At 42.6% G+C, this 21,326-nt stretch overlaps 1 protein-coding gene and 1 long non-coding RNA gene across 2 annotated transcripts in view; one reads left to right on the forward strand and one right to left on the reverse strand.

Moving 5' to 3' along the window:
- tek (TEK tyrosine kinase, endothelial) overlaps positions 1-21,326 on the forward strand; it is a 121,623-nt gene that overhangs the window by 14,742 nt on the left and 85,555 nt on the right. The window contains exons 2-3 of the mRNA XM_072589014.1: positions 11,482-11,784; positions 13,240-13,350. Coding sequence (XP_072445115.1) covers positions 11,482-11,784; positions 13,240-13,350 — 414 coding nt within the window. The remainder of the gene's footprint in view (positions 1-11,481; positions 11,785-13,239; positions 13,351-21,326) is intronic.
- LOC140489482 (uncharacterized) lies at positions 299-19,610 on the reverse strand. The gene is made up of 3 exons (XR_011963172.1): positions 19,563-19,610; positions 4,255-4,374; positions 299-525 (listed from the first exon to the last, which is right to left on the reverse strand). It is a non-coding gene; the product is annotated as an uncharacterized lncRNA (long non-coding RNA).

Below are 21,326 nucleotides of genomic sequence, written 5' to 3' on the forward strand. Positions count from 1 at the left end.
GCCTGATGTAAGGTTAGTGACAAAGTCAATCTCGTTATAGTATCTCCACGTTATGATCATTGTTGTTACAAATGGACTTTGTGATACTGTGACTGAAACCCACTGTAAATCTATGACAACTGTAAAAGAGCACTGTATTCTTTTGGACTGTGGCTTATAAATAATGTGAAAAGAAACCCAAGGAACCAAGGAAACTGTGAAAGATGATGTCAAATTAAAAAAAAAATTACTAGAACTCATTGTAACTTGTATTTACACTGTTGCCTTATTTAAACAGTAGGGGTGAATGCTATGGAGACTGTACTTTGGTTTTTCAATTGACCAGCTGTTATGAGCTCATGTTCTCAGGATAGTAATAACCATTTTACTGGTTACAACCTCTATGTAGACCCAAAGGCATGAACATCAGGCCAAGAAGAGAAAACACCTCAACCTCTCTTTCCCTCTTCTGTGTGGGGAAGGGTGAGAACATCACACAGTAGCTGTTCCATCGTTTCCTTGGAAATTGTTCTGTCCACAAATCGCCTGTTGAATTGAAAAAGATGAAAGGAACATTTTCAGAGGTGAAAAGAACACGAGATGAAAAGGGCAGATTCTTGAATGTGAAAAAATACAGCATTGGTGTCCAAACCACCTCATCTCCTCAGCAAAGAACTGAAATGGTGCAAAATAAAACAACTCGTCAACTCCTACAGTCCAGATTGATGCCATCAAACTATTTCTCCCTGTTTTTCTTCCCTCTTCTTTCTACTCTTAATACTCTTCTTGTCTGTCTGAGTATGAGACTTTATAAAGAGTGGAGAGTTTTATTTGGAGTTATACATTAGCAATTTGGATTTCTTTCTTATTGTTGGTTACAATAAATAGTTATTCCCTTTTTAATGAGAAATCTGGTATAATATTCTTTTGACATGAATTAGACAGATAGAATTGGATAGGGAAAGTGAGAACTGCAGATGCTGGAGATCTGAGTTGAGACTATGGTGCTGCATCCGAGGAGTAGGAGAATCGACTTTTCAGGCATAAGCCCTTTGCTGAGAGATAGATGGGAGGGGGCTGGGCCTGGGAGAAAGATAGCTGAGAATGTATAGATGAAGGTGGGGAAGAGGGTGGAGCAGGGAGATGGGAAGGATGATGGACAGGTCAGAGGGCAGTACTGAGTTGGAAGGTTGAGACTGGGATAAGTTGGGGTGGGAGGGGAAATGGGGAAACTGATGAAGTCCACATTAACCCCATGTGGTTGCAGTGTCCCAAGGCGGAAGATGAGGCATTCTTCCTCCAGGCATCAGGTGGTAGGGTTTGGTGATGGAGGAGGCCCTGGGCCTGCATCACCTTGTTGGAGTGGGAGGGGGAGTTTAAGTGTTCAGCCACAGGGCGGTGGGGTTGTTTGGTGCAGGTGTCCCAGAGATATTCTCTGAACTGATCTGCAAGTTGGTGTCCTGTCTCTCCAATGTAGAGGAGAGGTGAATTGAATAATTTGGTTTAATCAAATTTTCACATTTGCGACAACTCTGCGAATAGTGGGGCTTGATTTCTAACATGTTATCCCTATGAGTCATGAGACATAAAAATTCAGTCACAAATTTGAACTTCTAAGGTTATAAAATTTTCTTGTTTGTTTCACAAAATGTTTTTCTATTTTGAGTGGATGTTTTACTCATAGTCTAAGTGTTAGTGTTAATAGCATTAATTATTAAGTTTCTTGCAAAGACCATCAAGTCAAAGTATTAACTGTTTTCTCTCTCCACAGATGCTGCCTAACCTGTTGAGTATTTCCAGCAATTTCTGATTTATGTTATTGAAGGTTTGTTGTTGGCCCTGACAAATGTTTGTATTTGATATTGCCTATATCTATCATTACATAGTTATCAACTTTTAATCTAAATCAGCTCCAATAAGATCTTTACAAGTTGTGAAAAACTGACTGCTTTTAAGCAAATACAAGGCATTAAAATGAGAAAATGTGTTAAATCTTTTCAGCATTCTTTAAGAGTATATATTGTTATCAAACTCAATTCCTAGTCACATGGGCTGTGAAATGTACAAGCCAAACAGGAAAAAAGTAAACAGATTCTGGTCATAAAAGAAAAAGCTGAAAAATAGGAGCTATTTATTGGATGTCATATTTCCTATATGATGCCAGTCAATGCACTTCAAATGCACCACATTGGTTGCAAAGCACTTTGAAAGATCCAACAGCCATGGAAAACACTATAGGAATGCATCTCTCTGTAGAGATGAGGTATAATTGTAGGATCAAACAATTGATGGGATGCTTTAAAGAGAATCATATTGCACACTGTGTAAACTTGACCCATTGTTTTTATTTCATCTTTGTGAAAACATCCATTTAGTCCCATGCAATTACCTTTTCTTATATCAATTTAAACTTTGTTTTTTGATTTATTTAATCACTCACTTTTTAGCGATCGTTGTCTTTTCTGCTTGTAGCAGCGTACTGGACAGATTCTCTGTCCTGAAGAAATGTTTACATGTTAAAATTGTATTGCCAACCTCTCAATCATTATTTTGGTCATTAACTTACATATTTCCTCTCTCATTATCCTCCTGTTTATAATTAGAATTTGTTTGAGGAAGAATTAAAAAGGAATTTGAAGCTGCTCCCAAGTTAAAGACAACGTTCTGCCATGTTGTTTTAAATCCTACTTCTGTTATTGAAAATGCTGGAAATATTTAACACGTCAGGCACCATTTGTGGTGAGAGAAACAGAGTTAATGTTTCAGGTTGTTGACCTTTCTTCAAAACTGGAAGATCTACAAGGTGAAAGTGAGGATTGCAGATGCTGGAGATCAGAGCTGAAAATATGTTACTGGAAAAGCGCAGCAGGTCAGGCAGCATCCAAGGAGCAGGAGGATCGACGTTTCGGGCATGAGCCCTTCTTCATTCCTCATTCCCGAAACATTGATTCTGCTGCTCCTTGGATGCTGCCTGACCTGCTGCGCTTTTCCAGATCTACAAGGTGTCCTGTAAATATTTAAATGCATTCAGTCATCAATCTGAAATATTAACTTTATTTCTCTCTCTGTAAATGTCTTTTGTTGAATTCATTCAAGAGGTGGAGGCTTTGCTGATTGGTCCAGCATTTATTACCCTTGAGAGGGTGATGGTGAACTGCTTTCTTGAATTGCTGTATTCCATGTGGTGCAGGAATACTGTTAGGGAGGGGTTTCCAAGAAATTGAACAACTCCAGTGAAGGAATAATAATATATTTGCACAACTCAATGCTGAGAAGGAATTTGCAGATGTATCAGGTATCAAATGCACTTGTCCTTTTAGATGATAGTGGTGGTTGGTTTGGAACATGCAGTCCAAAGGTGAATTTCTGCAGTACATGAGCAGTTAATACACACTGCTACAACATTTCATTAATGCTTGAGGTAGTGGTGGATGTGGTGCCAATCAAGCAGGCATACCTTGTTGTAGATGGTGTCACGTTTTGAGTGTTATTGGAGCTGTACTCATCCAGGCAAGTAAAGAGCATTGTAATATATTCTGACTTCAGCCTTGTAAACGGTGGGCAGATATTGGGAATACAAGAGATGAGTTACTCATTGCAGGTTTCCTAACCTCTGACCTACTCTTGTAACCACCATATTTATGTGACTAATCTGTTTCAGTTACTGGTCAATTGTAATCCACAGATACTGATGGTAGGGAATTCCGAGTTGGTAATGTTTTTGAATTTCAAGGGGCAATGTTTATATTCTGTCTTGTTGGAGATAGTCATTGACTGGAACTTCTGTGGCACAACTATTACTTGTTGTTTATCAACCCAAGCATGAATGGGCGGCACGGTGGCTCAGTGGTTAGCACTGCTACCTCACAGCACCAGGGACCTGGGTTCGATTCCAGCCTTGGGCAACAGTCTGTGTGGAGTTTGCACATTCTCCCCATGTCTGCATGGGTTTCCTCCGGGTGCTCCGGTTTCCTCCCATGGTCTAAAAAGATGTGCAGGTCAGGTGAATTGATGATGCTAAATTACCCATTGTGTTAGGTGCATTAGTCAGGGGTAAATATGGGGAATGGGTCTGGGTGGGTTGCTCTTCGGAGGGTTGGTGTGGACTTGTTGGGCCGAAGGGCCTGTTTCCATACTGTAGGGAATCTAATCTAATCACTGGACCTGAATATTGTCCTACTCATATTGCATTTGAACATGAACTTTTTCAATATTCAAGGAGTTGTGTATAGTGTTGGACAATGTGCAATCATCAGTGAACATCTGCCTTCTGACCTTATGATACAGGGAAGCAGAGGAACAGGTTTGGGCTTTGGAAATCCTGCAGAGATATCCTGGAGTGAAGATGATTTCCAGCACTTCTGAGTATTTCAATCAGTCCTTGCTTCTGAGCTCCTGTAAAAATCATTTCAACAAGTTTCACTTTAATGATTTATCATCTTGAATAAAATGTTCACTTTACAACTTCTATGAAAGACAAGAAGAGTTGCTGAGCTTAAGGACTTTCTTCTTGTAGTGGTAAAACAGACAGAAGAATACTGTCCCTTGAATTAACTGAACAGAGGCAAGGTCATTTCTGCAACACTCCTGATAAACTGGGTAAAACATATTTTGCTTTTTTGTTAATATAAGGCGAGGCCTAAAAGAGCTTTGTCTTGTCAAGTATTCTCCAGATCGGTTATAACAAGCTGAGGTGAGATGAATCAGCCTCCCTCTTTTCAACTTCCTCAATTAGCTTCAGTGAATGATCTTTTTAGTATACACCTGTACATCGCTTCAATAAAAATGTGTTTAATTAGATCACTGGAAACAAATAAGAAACCAGTAACGATGGACCATCCATAACCTCATCACCTCAGGGGATCTCCCATTCACCGCCTCCAACCTCATAGTCCCACAACCAGGCACCACCAGTTTCTACCTCCTGCCCAAAATCCACAAACCTGAATGCCCTGGCTGACCCATTGTCTCAGCCTGCTCCTGCCCCACCGAACTCATCTCTGCATACCTCGACACGGTCCTGTCCCCCTTAGTCCAAGAACTCCCCACCTACGTTCGGAACACCACCCATGCCCTCCACCTCCTCCATGATTTTCGCTTACCCGGTCCCCAACGCCTTATCTTCACCATGGACATCCAGTCCCTGTACACCTCCATCCCCCATCACGAAGGACTCCAAGCTCTCCGCTTCTTCCTTTCCCACTTTACCAACTAGTACCCTTCCACTGATACCCTCCTTCGACTGACTAAACTAGTCTTCACCCTGAACAACGTCTCTTTCCAATCCTCCCACTTCCTCCAGACCAAAGGAGTAGCCATGGACACCCGCATGGGCCCCAGCTATGCCTGCCTCTTCGTAGGATATGTGGAACAGTCCATATTCCGCAGCTACACTGGCACCACCCCCCACCTTTTCCTCCGCGACATCGATGAGTATATCGGCGCTGCCTCATGCTCCCACGAGGAGGTTGAACAGTTCATCCACTTTACCAACACCTTCCACCCCGACCTCAAATTCATCTGGACCGTCTCAGACTCCTCCCTCCCCTTCCTAGACCTTTTCATTTCTATCTCTGGCGACCGAATCGACACGGACATTTACTATAAACTGACTGACTCCCACAGCTACCTAGACTACACCCCCTCCCACCCTGCCCCCTGTAAAAACGCCATCCCATATTCCCAATTCCTTCGTCTCCACCGCATCTGCTCCCAGGAGGACCAGTTCCAAAACCGTACAACCCAGATGGCCTCCTTCTTCAAGGACCGCAATTTTCCCCCAGACGAGGTCGACGATGCCCTCCACCGCATCTCCTCCACTTCCCGCTCCTCTGCCCTTGACCCCCGCCCCTCCAACCGCTACCAGGACAGAACTCCACTGGTCCTCACCTACCACCCCACCAACCTCCATGTCCAGCGTATCATCTGCCATCATTTCCGCCACCTCCAAATGGACCCCAGCACCAGGGATATATTTCCCTTCCCTCCCCTATCAGCGTTCCGAAAAGACCACTCCCTCCGTGACTCCCTCGTAAGGTCCACACCCCCCCACCAACCCAACCTCCACTCCCGGCACCTTCCCCTGCAACCGCAAGAAATGCAAAACTTGCGCCCACACCTCCCCCCTTACTTCCCTCCAAGGCCCCAAGGGATACTTCCATATCCGCCACAAATTCACCTGCACCTCCACACACATCATCTATTGCATCCGCTGCACCCGATGTGGCCTCCTCTATATTGGGGAGACAGGCCGCCTACTTGCAGAATGCTTCAGAGAACACCTCTGGGACACCCGGACCAACCAACCCAACCAACCCATAGCTCAAAACTTCAACTCCCCCTCCCACTCCACCAAGGACATGCAGGTCCTTGGACTCCTCCATCGCCAGACCATAGCAACACAACAGTTGAAGGAAGAGCGCCTCATCTTCCGCCTAGGAACTCTCCAACCATGAGGGATGAACTCAGATTTCTCCAGTTTCCTCATTTCCCCTCCCCCCACCTTGTCTCAGTCAAATCCGTCGGACTCAGCACCGCCTTCCTAACATGCAATCTTCTTCTTGACCTCTCCGCCCCCACCCCACTCCGGCCTATCACCCTCACCTTGACCTCTTTCCACCTATCGCATTTCCAACGCCCCTCCCCCAAGTACCTCCTCCCTACCTTTTATCTTAGCCTGCTGGACACACTTTCCTCATTCCTGAAGAAGGGCTTATGCCCGAAACGTCGATTCTCCTGTTCCTTGGATGCTGCCTGACCTGCTGCGCTTTTCCAGCAACACATTTTCAGCTATAAATTATTTCAGGCAGCTTGGCTCAACTTTTAGTCACGTGCAGTCATTTTTAAATTCATGAAAATAATTGGTATTAAAATCTGGTAATGGACATTGAAAATTAGTAGTCGAGAGTATGGTGCTGGAAAAGCACAGCAGGTCAGGCAGCATCTAAGGAGCAGTAGAATTGATGTTTCGGGCATAAGCCCTTCATTGGGAATGAGGCCAGTGGACCGGGGGCTGAGAAATAAATTGGAGGGGGTGGGCTGGGGGAAAGGTAGCTGGGAATGCAATAGGCAGATGAAAGCAGGGGAGAAGGTGATAGGACAGAGAGGAGGATGGAGCAGATAGATGTGAAAGGTGATTGACAGGTCAGGAGGGTGGTGCTGAGTTGGAGGTTTGGGACTGTGATAAGGTGGGGGAGGGGGGGAATGAGGAAACTGGTGAAATCCACATTAATCCCGTGTGGTTGCAAGGTCCCAGGGCGGAAGATGAGTCTTACTTCTTCCAGGCATCGGGTGGTTACGGTTTGGCGATGGAGGAGGCCAAGGGCCTGCATGTTCTTGATGGAGTGAGAGGGCACATATATCCCAACAATTAAGGAAAGTCAAGGGGCAGAGTTGAGTGTGGTAGACATTACAAAAGAGAAAGTGCTAGAAAAGCTAAAAGGTCTAAAAATTGATAAATCTCCTGGCCCGGATGGGCTACATCCTGGAGTTCTGAGGGAGGTGACTGAAGAAATAGTGGCGGCATTGGTTGTAATCTTTCAAAATTCACTGAAGTCAGGGAAAGTCATAGATGATTGGAAAATCACTGTTGTAACCTCCTTGTTCAAGAAAGGATCAAGATAAAAGATGGAAGATTATAGGCCGATTAGCCTAAACTCAGTTGTAGGTAAAATTCTAGAATCCATCTTTAAGGTTGAGATTTCTAAATTCTTAGAAGTGCAGGGTCGGATTAGAACAAGTCAGTATAGATTTAGCAAGGGGAGGTCGTGCCTGACAAACCTGTTAAAATTCATTGAAGAGGTAACAAGTATGTTAGACTAGGGAAACCCAGTGGATGTTATTTACTTAGGTTTCCAAAAGGCCTTTGATAAGGTGCCTCACAGGAGGCTGCTGAGTAAGGTGAGGGCCCATGGTGTTCGAGGTGAGTTACTGGCATAGATTGAGAATTGGCTGTCTGACAGAAGGCAGAAAGTTGGGATAAAAGGTTTTTTTTTGGAATGGCAGCTCATGGCAAGTGGTGTCCCGCAGAGTTCAGTGTTAGGGCTGCAGCTGTACACTTTATATATTAATGATCTGGATGAGGGGACTGGGGGCATTCTGGTGGCGTTTGCCTATAATTCAAAGTTAGGCAGACTGGCAGGTAGTTCTGAGAGGTGGGGAGGCTGCAGAAAGATTTAGACAGTTTAGGGGAGTGGTCCAAGAAATAGCTGATGAAATTCAACGTTAGCAAATGCGAGGTCTTGCACTTTGGAAAAAAGAGTACAGGCATGGACTATTTTATAAACGGTGAGAAAATTCCTAAAGCCAAAGTACAAAGGGATCTGGGAGTGCTAGTCCAGGATTGTCTAAAGATTGACTTGCAGGTTGAGTTTGTGGTTAAGGAAGCAAATGTAATGTTGTCATTTATCTCAAGAAGGTTGGAATGTAAAAGCAGCAATGTGCTACTGAGACTTTATAAAGCTCTAGTAAGGCCCTATTTAGAATACTCTGTCCAATTCTGGGTCCCATACCTCAGGAAGGACATACTGACAATGGAGCGTGTCCAGCGGATATTCACACGGATGATCCCTGGAATGGTAGGCCTAACATACGATGAACGGCTGAGGATCCTGGGATTTAATTCATTAGGGTTTAGAAGGTTGAGGGGAGATCTAATAGAAACTTACAAGATAACGCATGGCTTAGAAAGGGTGAATGCTGGGAATGTGTTTCCATTCGGCGGGAATACTAGGATCCATGGGCACAGCCTTAGAATTAGAGGGGGTCAATGTAGAACGGAAATGAGGAGACATTTCTTCATCCAGAGAGTGGTGGGCCTGTGGAATTCATTGCCACGGAGCGCAGTGGAGGCCGGGACGTTAAATGTTTTCAAGGCAGAGACTGATAAATTCTTGATCTCGAAAGGAATTAAGGACTACGGGGAGAGTGAGGGTAAGTGGCGTTGAAATGCCCATCAACCATGATTGAATGGTGGAGTAGACTCGATGGGCCAAATGGCCTTATTTCCACTCCTATCTCTTATGGTCTTATGGAAGTTGAAGTGTTTAGCAACAGGGTGGTGCAGTTGGTTGGTGCAGGTGTCCCAGAGATATTCTCTGAAACGATCTGCAAGTTGGTGTCTTGTCTCCCCGATGTAGAAGAGACCATATCGGGTGCAACAAATACAGTAGATGACATTTACAGGTACAGGTAAATTTCTGTCAGATATGGAAGGATCCTTTGGGGCCTTTGACAGAGATGAGAGGGGAGGTGTGGGTGCAGGTTTTGTACTTCCTGCGGTGGCAGGGTAAGGGCTGGTGGGGGGCATGTGGATCTGACTAAGGAGTCGCAGAGGGAATGGCCTCTCCAAAACACAGATAAGTGTGGGGAGGGAAATATGTCCCTTATGGTGGGGTCTGTTTGTAGGTGGCAGAAGTGACAGAGGATTGTACAATATCTGGAAGTTGGTGAGGTGGAAGGTAAGGATCAGGGGGGTTCTGTCCATGTTGCATTGGGAGGGGTGGGGTCCAAGGGTGGAGTTGCAGAAAGTGGAAGTGATGCTCTGGAGGGCATCGTGACTACATGGGAGGGGAAATTGCGGTCTTTGAAGAAGGAGGCCATCTGGGCTGTTCTATGGTGGAATTGGTCATCTTGGGAACAGACGTGGTGGAATTGGGAATAAAGAATGGCATTTCTACAGGAGGCAGCATGGGAGGAGGTGTAATCCAGATAGCTGTTGGAGTCTGTGGGTTTGTAATAGATGTCAGTGGTTAGTCATTCGCCAGAGATGGCGATGGAGAGGTCCAGGAAGGGGAGGGAGGTGTCCGAGATTGTTCAGGTGAATTTGAGGTTGGGGTGAAAGGTGTTAGCGACGTTGATGAACTGTTCAACCTCCTCATGGGAGCACAAGGTGACGCCGATACAGTCATCGATGTAGCAGAGGAAAAGGTGGGGGATGGTGCTGGTGCAGCTGCGAAAGATAGACTACTCCACGGAACCGACAAAGAGGTAGCAAGTGCCCATGGCTACCCCTTTGCTTTGGAGGAAGTGGGACGATTGGAAGGAGAGGTTGTTAAGGGTGAAGACCAGTTCAGCCAGGTGGATGAGGGTGTCGGTGGAAGGGTACTGGTTAGGATGACACGAGAGGAAGAGACGGAGGACTTGGAGGCCTTTGTCATGGTGGATAGATGTGTGCAGGGACTGGATATACATGTTGAAGGTAAGTGGTAGGGGGACGGGGAATTGAAAGCCTTGGAAGAGGTGAAGGGTGTGGGTGGTGTCCCAAATATAGATGGGGAATTCCTGGACTAAGGGGGACAAGATGGTGTCAAGGTATGCAGAGATAAATCCAGTTGGACAGGGAAAGGTTGAGACAATGGGTCGACAGGGGAAGTCAGGTTTGTCAATCTTCAGTAGGATGTAGAATCAGGCAGTGCGGGGTTCTCGGATGATGAGATTGAAGGCTGTGGGTAGGAGATCCCCAGAGGTGATGAGGTTGTGGATTGTCTGGGAGATGATGGTTTGGTGATGGGAGATGAGGTCCTGGTCAATGGAACAGTAGGAGGAGGTGTCTATGAGTTGGTGCCTGAATTCAGCGGTGTAGAGGTCAGTCCCCTTGTCTGCTGGTTTAATGGTAATGTTGGGGTTGGAATGAAGGGAGTAGAGGGCTGTGCATTACAAGGTGGGGAGGTTGGAGTGGTGAGAGGGGTGAACAGGTTGAGGCGGTCTATGTCAGAGCACTAGTTTGAAATGAAGAAGTCATGGGTGGATAACAGGTCAGCACGGGGTGTCCAGGTGGATGGGGCACATTGGAGGTGTGAGAGGGGATCCTCGGTGGGTGGGCGGGAGTCTTGATTGGAAAAGTGGGCTCGGAGATGGATATTTTACATGAATGTGGCAAATGACATTACGTTATGAAAGCCTTACTTTGAATACTCATTTTAAAAATTTATGTGCAAAAAATAGTACTCAAATTATCACTAATTTAATGTTGAGTAAATTGTCTATCACCAAAATTGCATAATTAGAACATCACCAAGAAATTTCTGTACAGTTTAGTGGGTTAGCTGTTGCAGTGATTAGTACTTTCCCCTCTTGAGTAAGCAGGTTGTGAGTTCAACTTTGAATCCAGTAGGTTGGGCTCACAATCTAACAATGACTCTCCCAGAGCAGAACTGGTGGAATGCCACATTGCTAGAGGTGCTGTTAATCAGAAGAGCGCCCTGTCTGCCCCCTGTTGTGAACCTCAGGAATACCTCGGCACTATAAAGGGTAAGGAACTTCTCCAATCCGATCTGGTCAGTATTTCCCTTAAACTAATATTATTGAAGTAGATTATCTGGTCATTGTTCCTTTGTTCTGAGAGTTTGCAGTGCAAAGGTTAGCTGCCTCATTCTCTACGTGAGAATGTTAACTACACAATAGTAAGTATTTCATTAACTTTGAGGCAGCCTGCCTAAGTCTGCCTTGCTTCTATCTTCCTGTTCAATTGCATCTAATCGATATGTTTGTATTTGACCCCAGGTTTAATCGAGGCATTGCTGGACTTGACATTAATAAACTCAAGACCTCTAATCTCCAAGTCAGAAACCTCATTGGTGTGTGTAAGTGAAGGCAAATCTGATCCAGATGAGGTTTCCATAACTCGGAATATTGATCCCTTTCTTGATCAGTGGGGAAGCCCTGCAGCACAGAACAAGACTAAAAGCTACCCTTCAAAGGTTGTATGGAGCAATGAGAAAAATGATAGCGTTGGAATATTCTTTTGTGAGGGGAGACTTAAAAAAGAAGCCACACGAATTACAACAGTTAAGATGTCACAACAAGGTAAAACACTCTCAGATTCTGGAGGCAACCATCGATTCAGATACTGGGATTGGTTTTGGCTAAATGTGCAATCAGAGGATTTCAATCAATCTATTGGTATTAATCTGTACCTTAAGACAAGTTATTTCCTTCCTTCCATCCTTCCTTCCTTCCTTATTTTTTCTTTCCTTCTGTCCTTCCTTTCTTCCATCTTTCCTTCATTCCTTTCTTCCTTTCTTCCTTCCTTTCTTTCTTCCTTCCTTCCTTCCTTCCTTCCTTCCATCCTTTTTTCTATCTGTCCTTCTATCCTTTGTTCCTTACTTTCTTCCTTTGTTTTTTTCCTTCCTTCCTTCTGTATGAAATGCCTGGTGCTGACAGTCTTCATTTGGTATCTGTACAGTTTTGGGTAATTGAAGCCGGTGGAAATCTCTCTTTACTGGTGTTTTGCTTTCAGGGATCACAAGGCAACAATCAAGCTGGCCAAGAAACTCAAAACACTGGTGAAGTGCTCAAGGATCTCTCAGCATTCCCTCAGGCATATGTCCCTGACAATAACCAATAAGTTCCAATTCACTTGGACCTGTAAATCAGCAGAGTTAAATGCAGTGTTGTAACGTCTAGTCCAAGCACAATCTCAGTTTATACACACCATTCAACAAACACAGCTAGAAACATCAATGAGGGATTTCAAGTCATTTTTATTCAACTCTTTCAGGCACAGAGCAGTCCCCTTCTGTGGCATTGTTCTCAGTGCAGGGAGGACTAAGGGGAGATTTATAAAGGTGTTCAAAATGATGAAAGATTTTGATAGTGTAAACAAGGAAAACATTTTCCACTAGTTAAAAAAAAAGTCATTAACTAATATGATCACATTTAAGGTCATTGGCAAACAATCCAGAAGGAAGATGAGGTTCTTCTTTATACAGCAGGTTATTGGGATCTGAAATGCACTGCTTGAGGGGGTGATGGAATCAACTTCAACTTTAAAAAAGGAACTGAAATCAAACTTTAAACAAGTACTTTTCAGGACTATTGGAAAGGAATGTGGCTATTGGATGGCTCTTTCAAAGCACTGGCACAGGTATAATGGGCTGAAAATCCTCTTCTTGTGTATGGGTTCTATGATTCGCTGGTAATAATATGCAGCATTACAAATTAAGTATAAAAGAAACCAAGTTCTTCAACAGACTAGCTGATAAAGAACCAACTCTGTCCTAATGCATGCAGTGAACAACTTCCCTCAGCAGTGAATGAGCTTCTGCAGTGCTGGGCCCAAATTGTCAATTTGTCATACCACTTCTGACTCAGGGTTGACTTCAGGGGATTGATCAGTGAAAGCACTGCTGACAGCCAACTCTCCTTAGAGTGATCCCGAAAGAAATTGATTTGTTTCAAGCCATGAATCATTGTCTGTATGTCACCCTGTGCAAGGATAAAAGGATGACCTGACCTAGTGAAATTTGTTATATTTTGCAGCACATTTCCTCCCAGAGGTTTTCTCCCTTACTGCAAATAAAGGTGAAAATGTAACCATTCGATTCAAGCGACAGCTTCAGACAGATGCTGATGTTATGATCTATAAAGATGGTAATAAAACTATTGCCTTTGGAATCCATCAAAAAAAACTAACCAAATTAACTTTGTAAACTATTTGTGGGAACTTAACCAACTTATTGTGGAATATAAAGAAACAGTATGATTCTCAATCACTTATTGAGTCATAGAACCATACAGCATGGAAACAGAGTCTTCAATCCAGGTTTCCCATGCCAACTATACCTTCCAGTCTGACCGAGGCCCATTTGTCAGCATTTGGTCCATATCCCCGTAAACCCTTCCTTACTATTCATATACCCATCCAAATGCCTTTTAAATGTTGTATTTGTACTCCCTTTCACCACTTCCTCTGACAGCTCGTTCCATACACACACCATCCTCTGCATGAAAACGTTACCCCTCAGGTCCATTTTAAATATTTCCCCTCTCACATTAAACCTATGCCCTCCAGTTTTGTACTCCCCCCACCCCAGGGAAAAGACCTTGTCTATGTACCCTATCCATGTCCCTCATGATTTTATAAACCTCCATAAGGTCACTCTTCAGTCTCCGACGCTCCGGGGAAAAGAGCCCCAGCCTATTCAGCCTCTCCCTACAGCTCAAACCCTCCAGTCCTGGCAATGTCCTTGTAAATCTTTTCTGTATCCTCTCAAGTTTAACCACTTCCTTCCTATAGAAGGACAATGAGAATTATGAACAATATTCCAAAAGCAGCCTCATGAATGTCCTGTACAGCCACAATATAACATCCCAATTCCTATACTCAGTGTTATTACAGTTGAAGGCAGATGTGCCAAGTGCTTCTATCTGCAACTCCACTTTCAAGCCACTATGCAGTAGCACTGCTAGGTCTCTGTTCGGCAATGCTCCTTAATTCTTTAAACAATTATCTATAAATAAAAAACATTGCATTTTGCACTTCTCCAAATCTGGACTCTTGAACTCCACAATTGTCAACTACATCTTCAGCTGAACGGACCCTTAACTTTGGAATACCTGGACCAGGTTCTGAGAGGTTGTAATCTCTGGATTATTTTTGATGGAAGTCAGTGAGTCAGTATTGGGACCACAACTATTCATGTTATATATTAATGATTTGCATGAAGTAATTGATAGCATTGTCATGAACTAAATTTACAGATGACACAAAGATAGATGGAAGGACATGTAATGTGGAGGAGGCAGTGAGGCTGCATAGTGAACAAGCAAGGAGAGCGGGCAAAGAAGTGGAACATGGAATACAATGTTAGAAAGTGTGAGTTAACGTACTTTGGTAGGAAGAATAGAGGCATGAACTTTTTTTTAATGGGACAAGGCTTCAGAAATCTAAAGCACAAAGAGTTCTAGTTCAGGATTCTCTTAAGATGGAAGTTAGGAAGGCAAATGCAATGTTAGCATTCATTTTGAGAGGGTTGAAATACAAGAGCAGAGATGTACTGCTGAGGCTTTCCAAGACTCTAGTCAGACCACATTTGGAATATTGTGAGCTGTTTTGGGCTCTGTATATAAGGAAGGATATGCTAATATTGCAGGGGATCCAGAGGAGGTTTACAAGAATGATCCCAGGGATGAAGGGCTTGTCAAATGAGGAATGACTGAGCACTCTGGGTCAGTACTCAATGGAGTTTAGAAGGATGAATAGGGATCTGATTGAAAATTACGGAATGCTGAAAGGATGAGGAAATGAGGAGAACATGTTTCAAGTTGTAAAAGAGATTAGGTCCCAGGAGCGCAGCCTCCAAGTGAAGGGACAAACCTTTTAGAAACGAGATGAGGAGGAATTTCTTCACCCAAAGAGTGGTGAATCTGCGGAAATCATTGCCGCAGGATGCTGTGGAAGCCAAAAAATTGAGTGTATTTAAGACAGAGATAGATAAGGTTGATTAGAAAGATAATCAGGGTTACAGGGAGAAGGCAGGAGAATGGGGTTGAGAAATATATCAGCCATGATCAAATGGTGGAGCATACTTGATATGCTAAATGGACTAATTCTGGTCCTGTATTTTATGATACCATGTGCTGGTGAGTATAGGACTAGACAGATAGAGCAGCAGAATGTGTGCTGTAGATTTGGTGCTAGTGTGAAGACTTTAGATTTCTGGATCACTGGGTATTTCTGGGGATGTTGGGATCTGACCAAATTCAACCAGTTGCATCCAAAGTGCAGTGAGACCTCCATCTTTTGGGAAAATTTGCTAGTGTCATTGTTGGGAGTTTAAATAGTTGACAGGGGAATGGGATGGAGTGAACGTATAATAGTTAATGATGCACAGATAAATGTAGACAGGTCAGTCTGGCAGACAAAGTGTATATACTCAAGTTAACACACAGTGGAGCTCGTAAAGGTTTGGATGCATTCATTTTAATGCAAGGGTCATGCAAGTAAGGCAGATAAGCTGAGGGTGTTGATTAACACATAGGGTTATGAAATAATTTCCAGCACAGGCACATGTTTGAGGGAGGGACAGGACTGGTGGCTCAATATTCCAAGGTATTGAATCTTCGGGTGAGATGTGGAGCGGTGTAAAAGAGGAGATGATACTGTAATATTAATCATGGAGTCAATTGCTGCAATAAGGCAAGATGATATCTTTGAAGGGTCCTGAAGTATGGAAAAAAATGGAGCAATTACATTGTTGTAAGTGTACTATAGATCATAAAATAGTCAGGGAACGATAAAAGGGCAAATATGTAGGCAAATTTTGCAGAAGTGTAAAAGTAATAGGTTAATAATAATAGGCACCTCTACTTCTCAAATATTAACTGGGATATACAAAGTGAAAAAGCTTAGAGGGGGGTTAAGTTCTAAAACTGTCTGCAGGATACTTTTTTTTTAAAACTAGCATGTACAAGAACTGAGGCAGTGCTCAACTTAATCTTAAAAAATAAGGCCAGGTGAGTGGTAGATGTGTCAGTGAGACAGTGTTTTAGCGATAGTCACTATAACCCTATAAGATTTAAAGTAGTCAGGCAAAAGGACAAAGATAGACCAGAAATAAAGGTTTTGAATTGGGGGAAGGCTGATTCTAATATGATAAATCAGTATCTAGAGCAGCTGCTAATATGAAAATTTACATCAGAGTCATGGGAGTCTTTCAAAAAGGAAACTGTAAAATGCAAATTCAATGTAGTCCTGCAAAGGTGAAGAGAGGGGCCAAAAAATATAGAGAACCCTGGATATTGAGGAATGTACCGAATTGGATAAGGGGGAGAAAAAGGGAAGCTTATGGTAGATTTAAAGGGACTGTGATGGCTGAGTGGTATTATTGCTAGATTATTAATCTAGAAATTTAGCTAATGTTCTGGTGACCTGAGTTTTAATCTCACTATGGTAGACGGTGAAATTTGAATTCACTTAAAAGTTCTCTGGAATTAGGAATCCACTGATTGACTGTGAAACCGTTGCTGATTGTCAGAAATACTCATCTGGCTCACTAATGTCCCCTGAAATGCCCTAGCAAGCCCCATTCAGTTCAAGGACAGCTAAGAACAGGTAATAATTGCTGGCCAGCCAGTGACACCCACATTCCATGAGTGAATAAAATTTTAAAAGCTGAATATTTAGAACACCAGAAGCTACAGAGGAGTATAGAAAGTATAGGAAATTGCTTAAAAAGTTAGGAAAGTGAAGAGGATGCATGAGAAAACATTGACAGTAAAATAAAGAAAAATCCCATTTTTATTTGACATTTATATTGGAAGCAGGAGGATAATGAGAGGAAGAATTAGATGGCACGGTGGCACAGAGGTTAGCACTGCTGCCTCACAGCGCCAGAGACCCGGGTTCAATTCCCACCTCGGGCAACTGTCTGTGTGGAGTTTGCATATTCTCCCCGTTTCTGCGTTTCACTGGGTGCTCCGGTTTCCTCCCACAGTCCAAAAGATGCTAAATTGCCTGTAGTGTTAGGTGAAGGGGTAAATGTAGGGGAATGGGTCTGGGTGGATTGCTCTTTGGAGGGTCATTGTGGACTTGTTGGGCCGAAGGGCCTGTTTCCACACTGTAAGTAATCTAAACTCTAAATAAGGTTCATTAGGGATTTAAGAGGTGTAAAATATCTTTGAAATTTTAAATGAGTATTTTGCATCTGTATTTATGATAGAGATGAACAGTATAGATATACAAGTCAGGGAGGAGGACTAATTCTGAACATTCTATAATTGAGAGGTTAGGGGTATTAATTTTTTTTTAGCAGGATTACATAGTGGATAAGTCCCCAGACTCAGATGAGATGAGAATGCTGTTGGAGGAAGGGGAAGATATTGCAGAGGCCTAGGCATTAATTTTCAATCCTCTCTAGCCACTGGAAATGTATCAGAGGACTGGAGGACAGCTAAAGTGACACCACTGTTCATGTGGGGTTTTAGAGATAAACCACGGAACTATTGGCCAGTGGTAGAAAGCTATGGGAAAATAAAATCAGAGGAACAAATTTAATCTTCACTTGGAGAGATGAGGATTAATTGAGAATAGCCAGCATGGCTTTATCAGGTGGACATCATGTTTGACAGGTTTGATTGAATTTCTTGAGGAGGTGACTCTGTGTGCACATGAGGGTAGTACAGTGGATGTAGTCTTCATGACTTTTGGCAAGGCTTTTGACAAGTTCTCCAGTGGGAGACAGATCAAAAAGGTCAAAACATGTGGGATCCAGGACAATCTGGCAAATCAGACCTAAAATTGGTTTAGTGGCAGGAGGCAGAGGATGGTGGTCAAAGGTTGTTTTGTGACTGGAACATCCATTGGCATACAGTATCTAGACATGAATGTAAGGGGTTTGATCAGTAGTTTGTAATGAGACTAAAAGAACGAGAAGGTCTTAAATTACAGGGCAATATAGATGGGCTGATCAGATGGACAGAGCAGTGACACTTGGAATTAATCCTGAAATGTGTGAAGTGATATATTTGCATCGACTAACCAGGCAAGGGGATACACAATAAAGGGTAGAAGCTACAAATGCAGAGGATCTGAGAGAGTATGGTTTGCATGTCACACATGCTTGACAGGATAGGTGGATAAGGTGGTTTTTGGGGATGTGGGATATTTGCCTTTATTAGTTGAGGCGTTGAATACAAGAGCTGGCAGGTTATAATGGAGCTGTATAAGACATTAGTTAAGCCAAAAACAGAGAACTGTGTGGAGCTCCACTGCACTGTAGGATGGATGTGATTGCAATAGAGGGGATGCAAAGGAGATTTATCTGGATGTTGCCAGAGCTGGAGCATTTCAGCTTTGAGGAGGGACTAGATAGACAAGGGTTGTTTTCCTTAGAGGAGAGAAGGCTGGAGGTGGACCTGGTTGAGGTGTGCAAAGTTCTGAGGGGTGTAGACAGAAATAAATTTTGCCTTTTAGAAGTGAGATTAATATGTGGGGGGGGGGGGGGGGAGGAGGAGGGTCATAGATTTGAGATAAGGGGGGAAAAGATTTAGATGGGGTTTAAAGAAAATTTTTTCACCCACAGCAGGGTGAGTATCTGGAACGTACTGCCTGAAAGGTGGAGGAAGAAACTATCACAATATTTATGAAGTCCTTGGATGATAACTTGAAGTGGCAAAGTGTACAAGGTTATGGGGCAAGTGCTGAAAAATCTAATTAATCTAGATAAGGGCCTGATGATTCATTCAGACATTATCAACCAAAAGGCCTGTTTCCATGCTGTAAATCTCTAAGACTCTATGACACCTTTAAGACACTCCTCATAATCTATTTCATTCTGACTAATCCTTTTTTCAGAGTCAAGAGTGTGGTGCTGGAAAAGCACAGCAGGTCAGGCAGCATCCGAGAAGCAGGAGAATCGAAGCAGGAAGGGCTTATGACTGAAACGTTGATTCTCCTGCTCCTTGGATGCTGCCTGACCTGCTGTGCTTTTCCAGCACCCCACTCTCGACTCTGATCTCCAGAATCTGTAGTGCTAACTTTCTCCTGATCCTTTGCTCATCTGTCCTAATGTAACTTTATACAGCTCAATATCAAAAGTTGTTTGACTATAAAGTTGTGAATTTTAACCATGTTAAAAGTGCTAGTGAATATAAGTTGTTGTTATGCTTTTGTGCGTACGACCATGCATTATTCTATTCATATCTTACTCAATAGTTTCTGAAAAGATGGTAACAGTGTCAATTTTCCATTTCCAGTTCTTGTAAAGGTGACTATCATCTAGCACTATATGAACCAGTTTCTTCAGATATAATCGTGATATTTTCTTAAATCTATGGAGATTAAATTCTAATTTAAAACTTACTTTATGGAAAGGCCTTTGTAATGTCAGTGAAGTCTGGTTTCAAAATCTGTGATATAAATAATTAATTGATTGGTTAAATATCTTACATGGGGACTTTTCAAAGGTTAAGAGCTTGATACAAGCTTACAAACAGCAGCTATGCATTTTAAAACATATTACTGTACCTAGATACAAAGTTATAAATACAATTTGCAAGAGGTTTAATGTGACTTTTGACATATTTTCTTTGAAAATATTACCCCTCAGTCCCTCTCTCCCCATTCTACATTTCCAGTTCATCCAAGTTCCCTTTTTCCCAGTCTGTATCTGTTTCTCTTTGTCTGTCTGTCTGTCTCTCTCCCTCCCTTTCTCACACGCAGGCACACATATACTCTCCCTTTTTTCTGTACATGAATTTCTTTCATCTCTCTCTTTCTTGCCTGTCTTATGCCTTTCTTGTGCCCTTTCTGTTATGCCCACCACTTTTTCATCTCTCTTTTTGTCTCTTATTTTCTGTTATGCCCTCTTTCAGAATCATAGACTCGTAGGTGCAGGAAGAGGCCATTCAGCCCTTCATTTCTGCTCTCTCATCATTATAACATGAATGTCAGTCTCCTGCTTTTTCTCTGTAAACTTGCATATTGTTTCTAATTGAATAATCTTTCAATGGTACAATTGAACCTGTCTCCACTCCACTTGGAGGTATACATTCCAGATCCTAACTACTGACTGTGTATAACAAAAATCTGCTCATTTCACATTTACATCTTTTACAAAACACTTTAAAACTGTGCCCTTTGGTTCTTGATCCTTTTACAAGCAGGAATCATTTTCTCTTCATCTATTCTGTTCAGACTCATTATGATTTTGGTAATTTACATTCAGTTGCCTCTTAGCCTTTCCTTTCAAGGAAACCAATTCTTACCACTCCAGTCTTTTCTCATAACTGAAGATTTTAGCTGTTCTTTATGTCTGTCTCTATTTCATCTCCTCTCACTCATTATTTCTCTATGTTGTGCTACTAATTCTTTCTATCCCCGGCTGCGTAATTATTACTGGCTGTGTCTTTTCTTAAGATTTGGGTGCATTCCGGTTTTCTGATTGAGACAGAGGGTTTTCTCATCAGACTTTGGACAAGCACATTGTTTACAATCCTTCCAAATCCCTTCTAAATCTTGGTGGCACATTAGAATATGTGCAAAAATAAGAGACTGGAATGTTTGTTCCCAACATAAAACTGGCTACTGTAATTAAACTGCACTTGCACACCTGCACCTGTTCTGTGGGAGTCAGTCCCAGTTTCCAGCATGCCCTGAAGGAAAACACTCCAAACAATCTTGTTAGCCAGGCCCTTGGTGTTCAACTGTCTTTCTCAGGAAGCTTTCATTGGTTTGTAAGAAGCACAGAGCATCTGATTCACTTCAAACATGTGTCTATCTGATTTACTTCAAGTTTAAACTTGTTTTTTTTACTGCAGAGAACAGGCAGCTTCTGCTAGGAAAAACAACTGAACACCCATCTGTGTCTTTTTCTCTGTGTGTACCTGTGTCTCTAGAACTTGCTTCCAGTCACAACCTGGTCAGTTAGTAGAGACCCAATTAGTTTCACTTGTGAAAAAGTTCCTTGGAACTTGTCATCTGCACATTGTAGGAATCCACTAAAAAGAGTTCATAATAGATATCAAATTCCTAGCTGTGAAATCATGCAGTTATCCTGATAAATCCCTGTTTTCAAAAACAGTTATTTCGCTTTGCAGTCCATAGTTTTTAACAACACACAGAATAA

This window comes from Chiloscyllium punctatum, chromosome 2 (genome assembly GCF_047496795.1).
Source record: "Chiloscyllium punctatum isolate Juve2018m chromosome 2, sChiPun1.3, whole genome shotgun sequence".
NCBI lineage: Eukaryota > Metazoa > Chordata > Chondrichthyes > Orectolobiformes > Hemiscylliidae > Chiloscyllium > Chiloscyllium punctatum.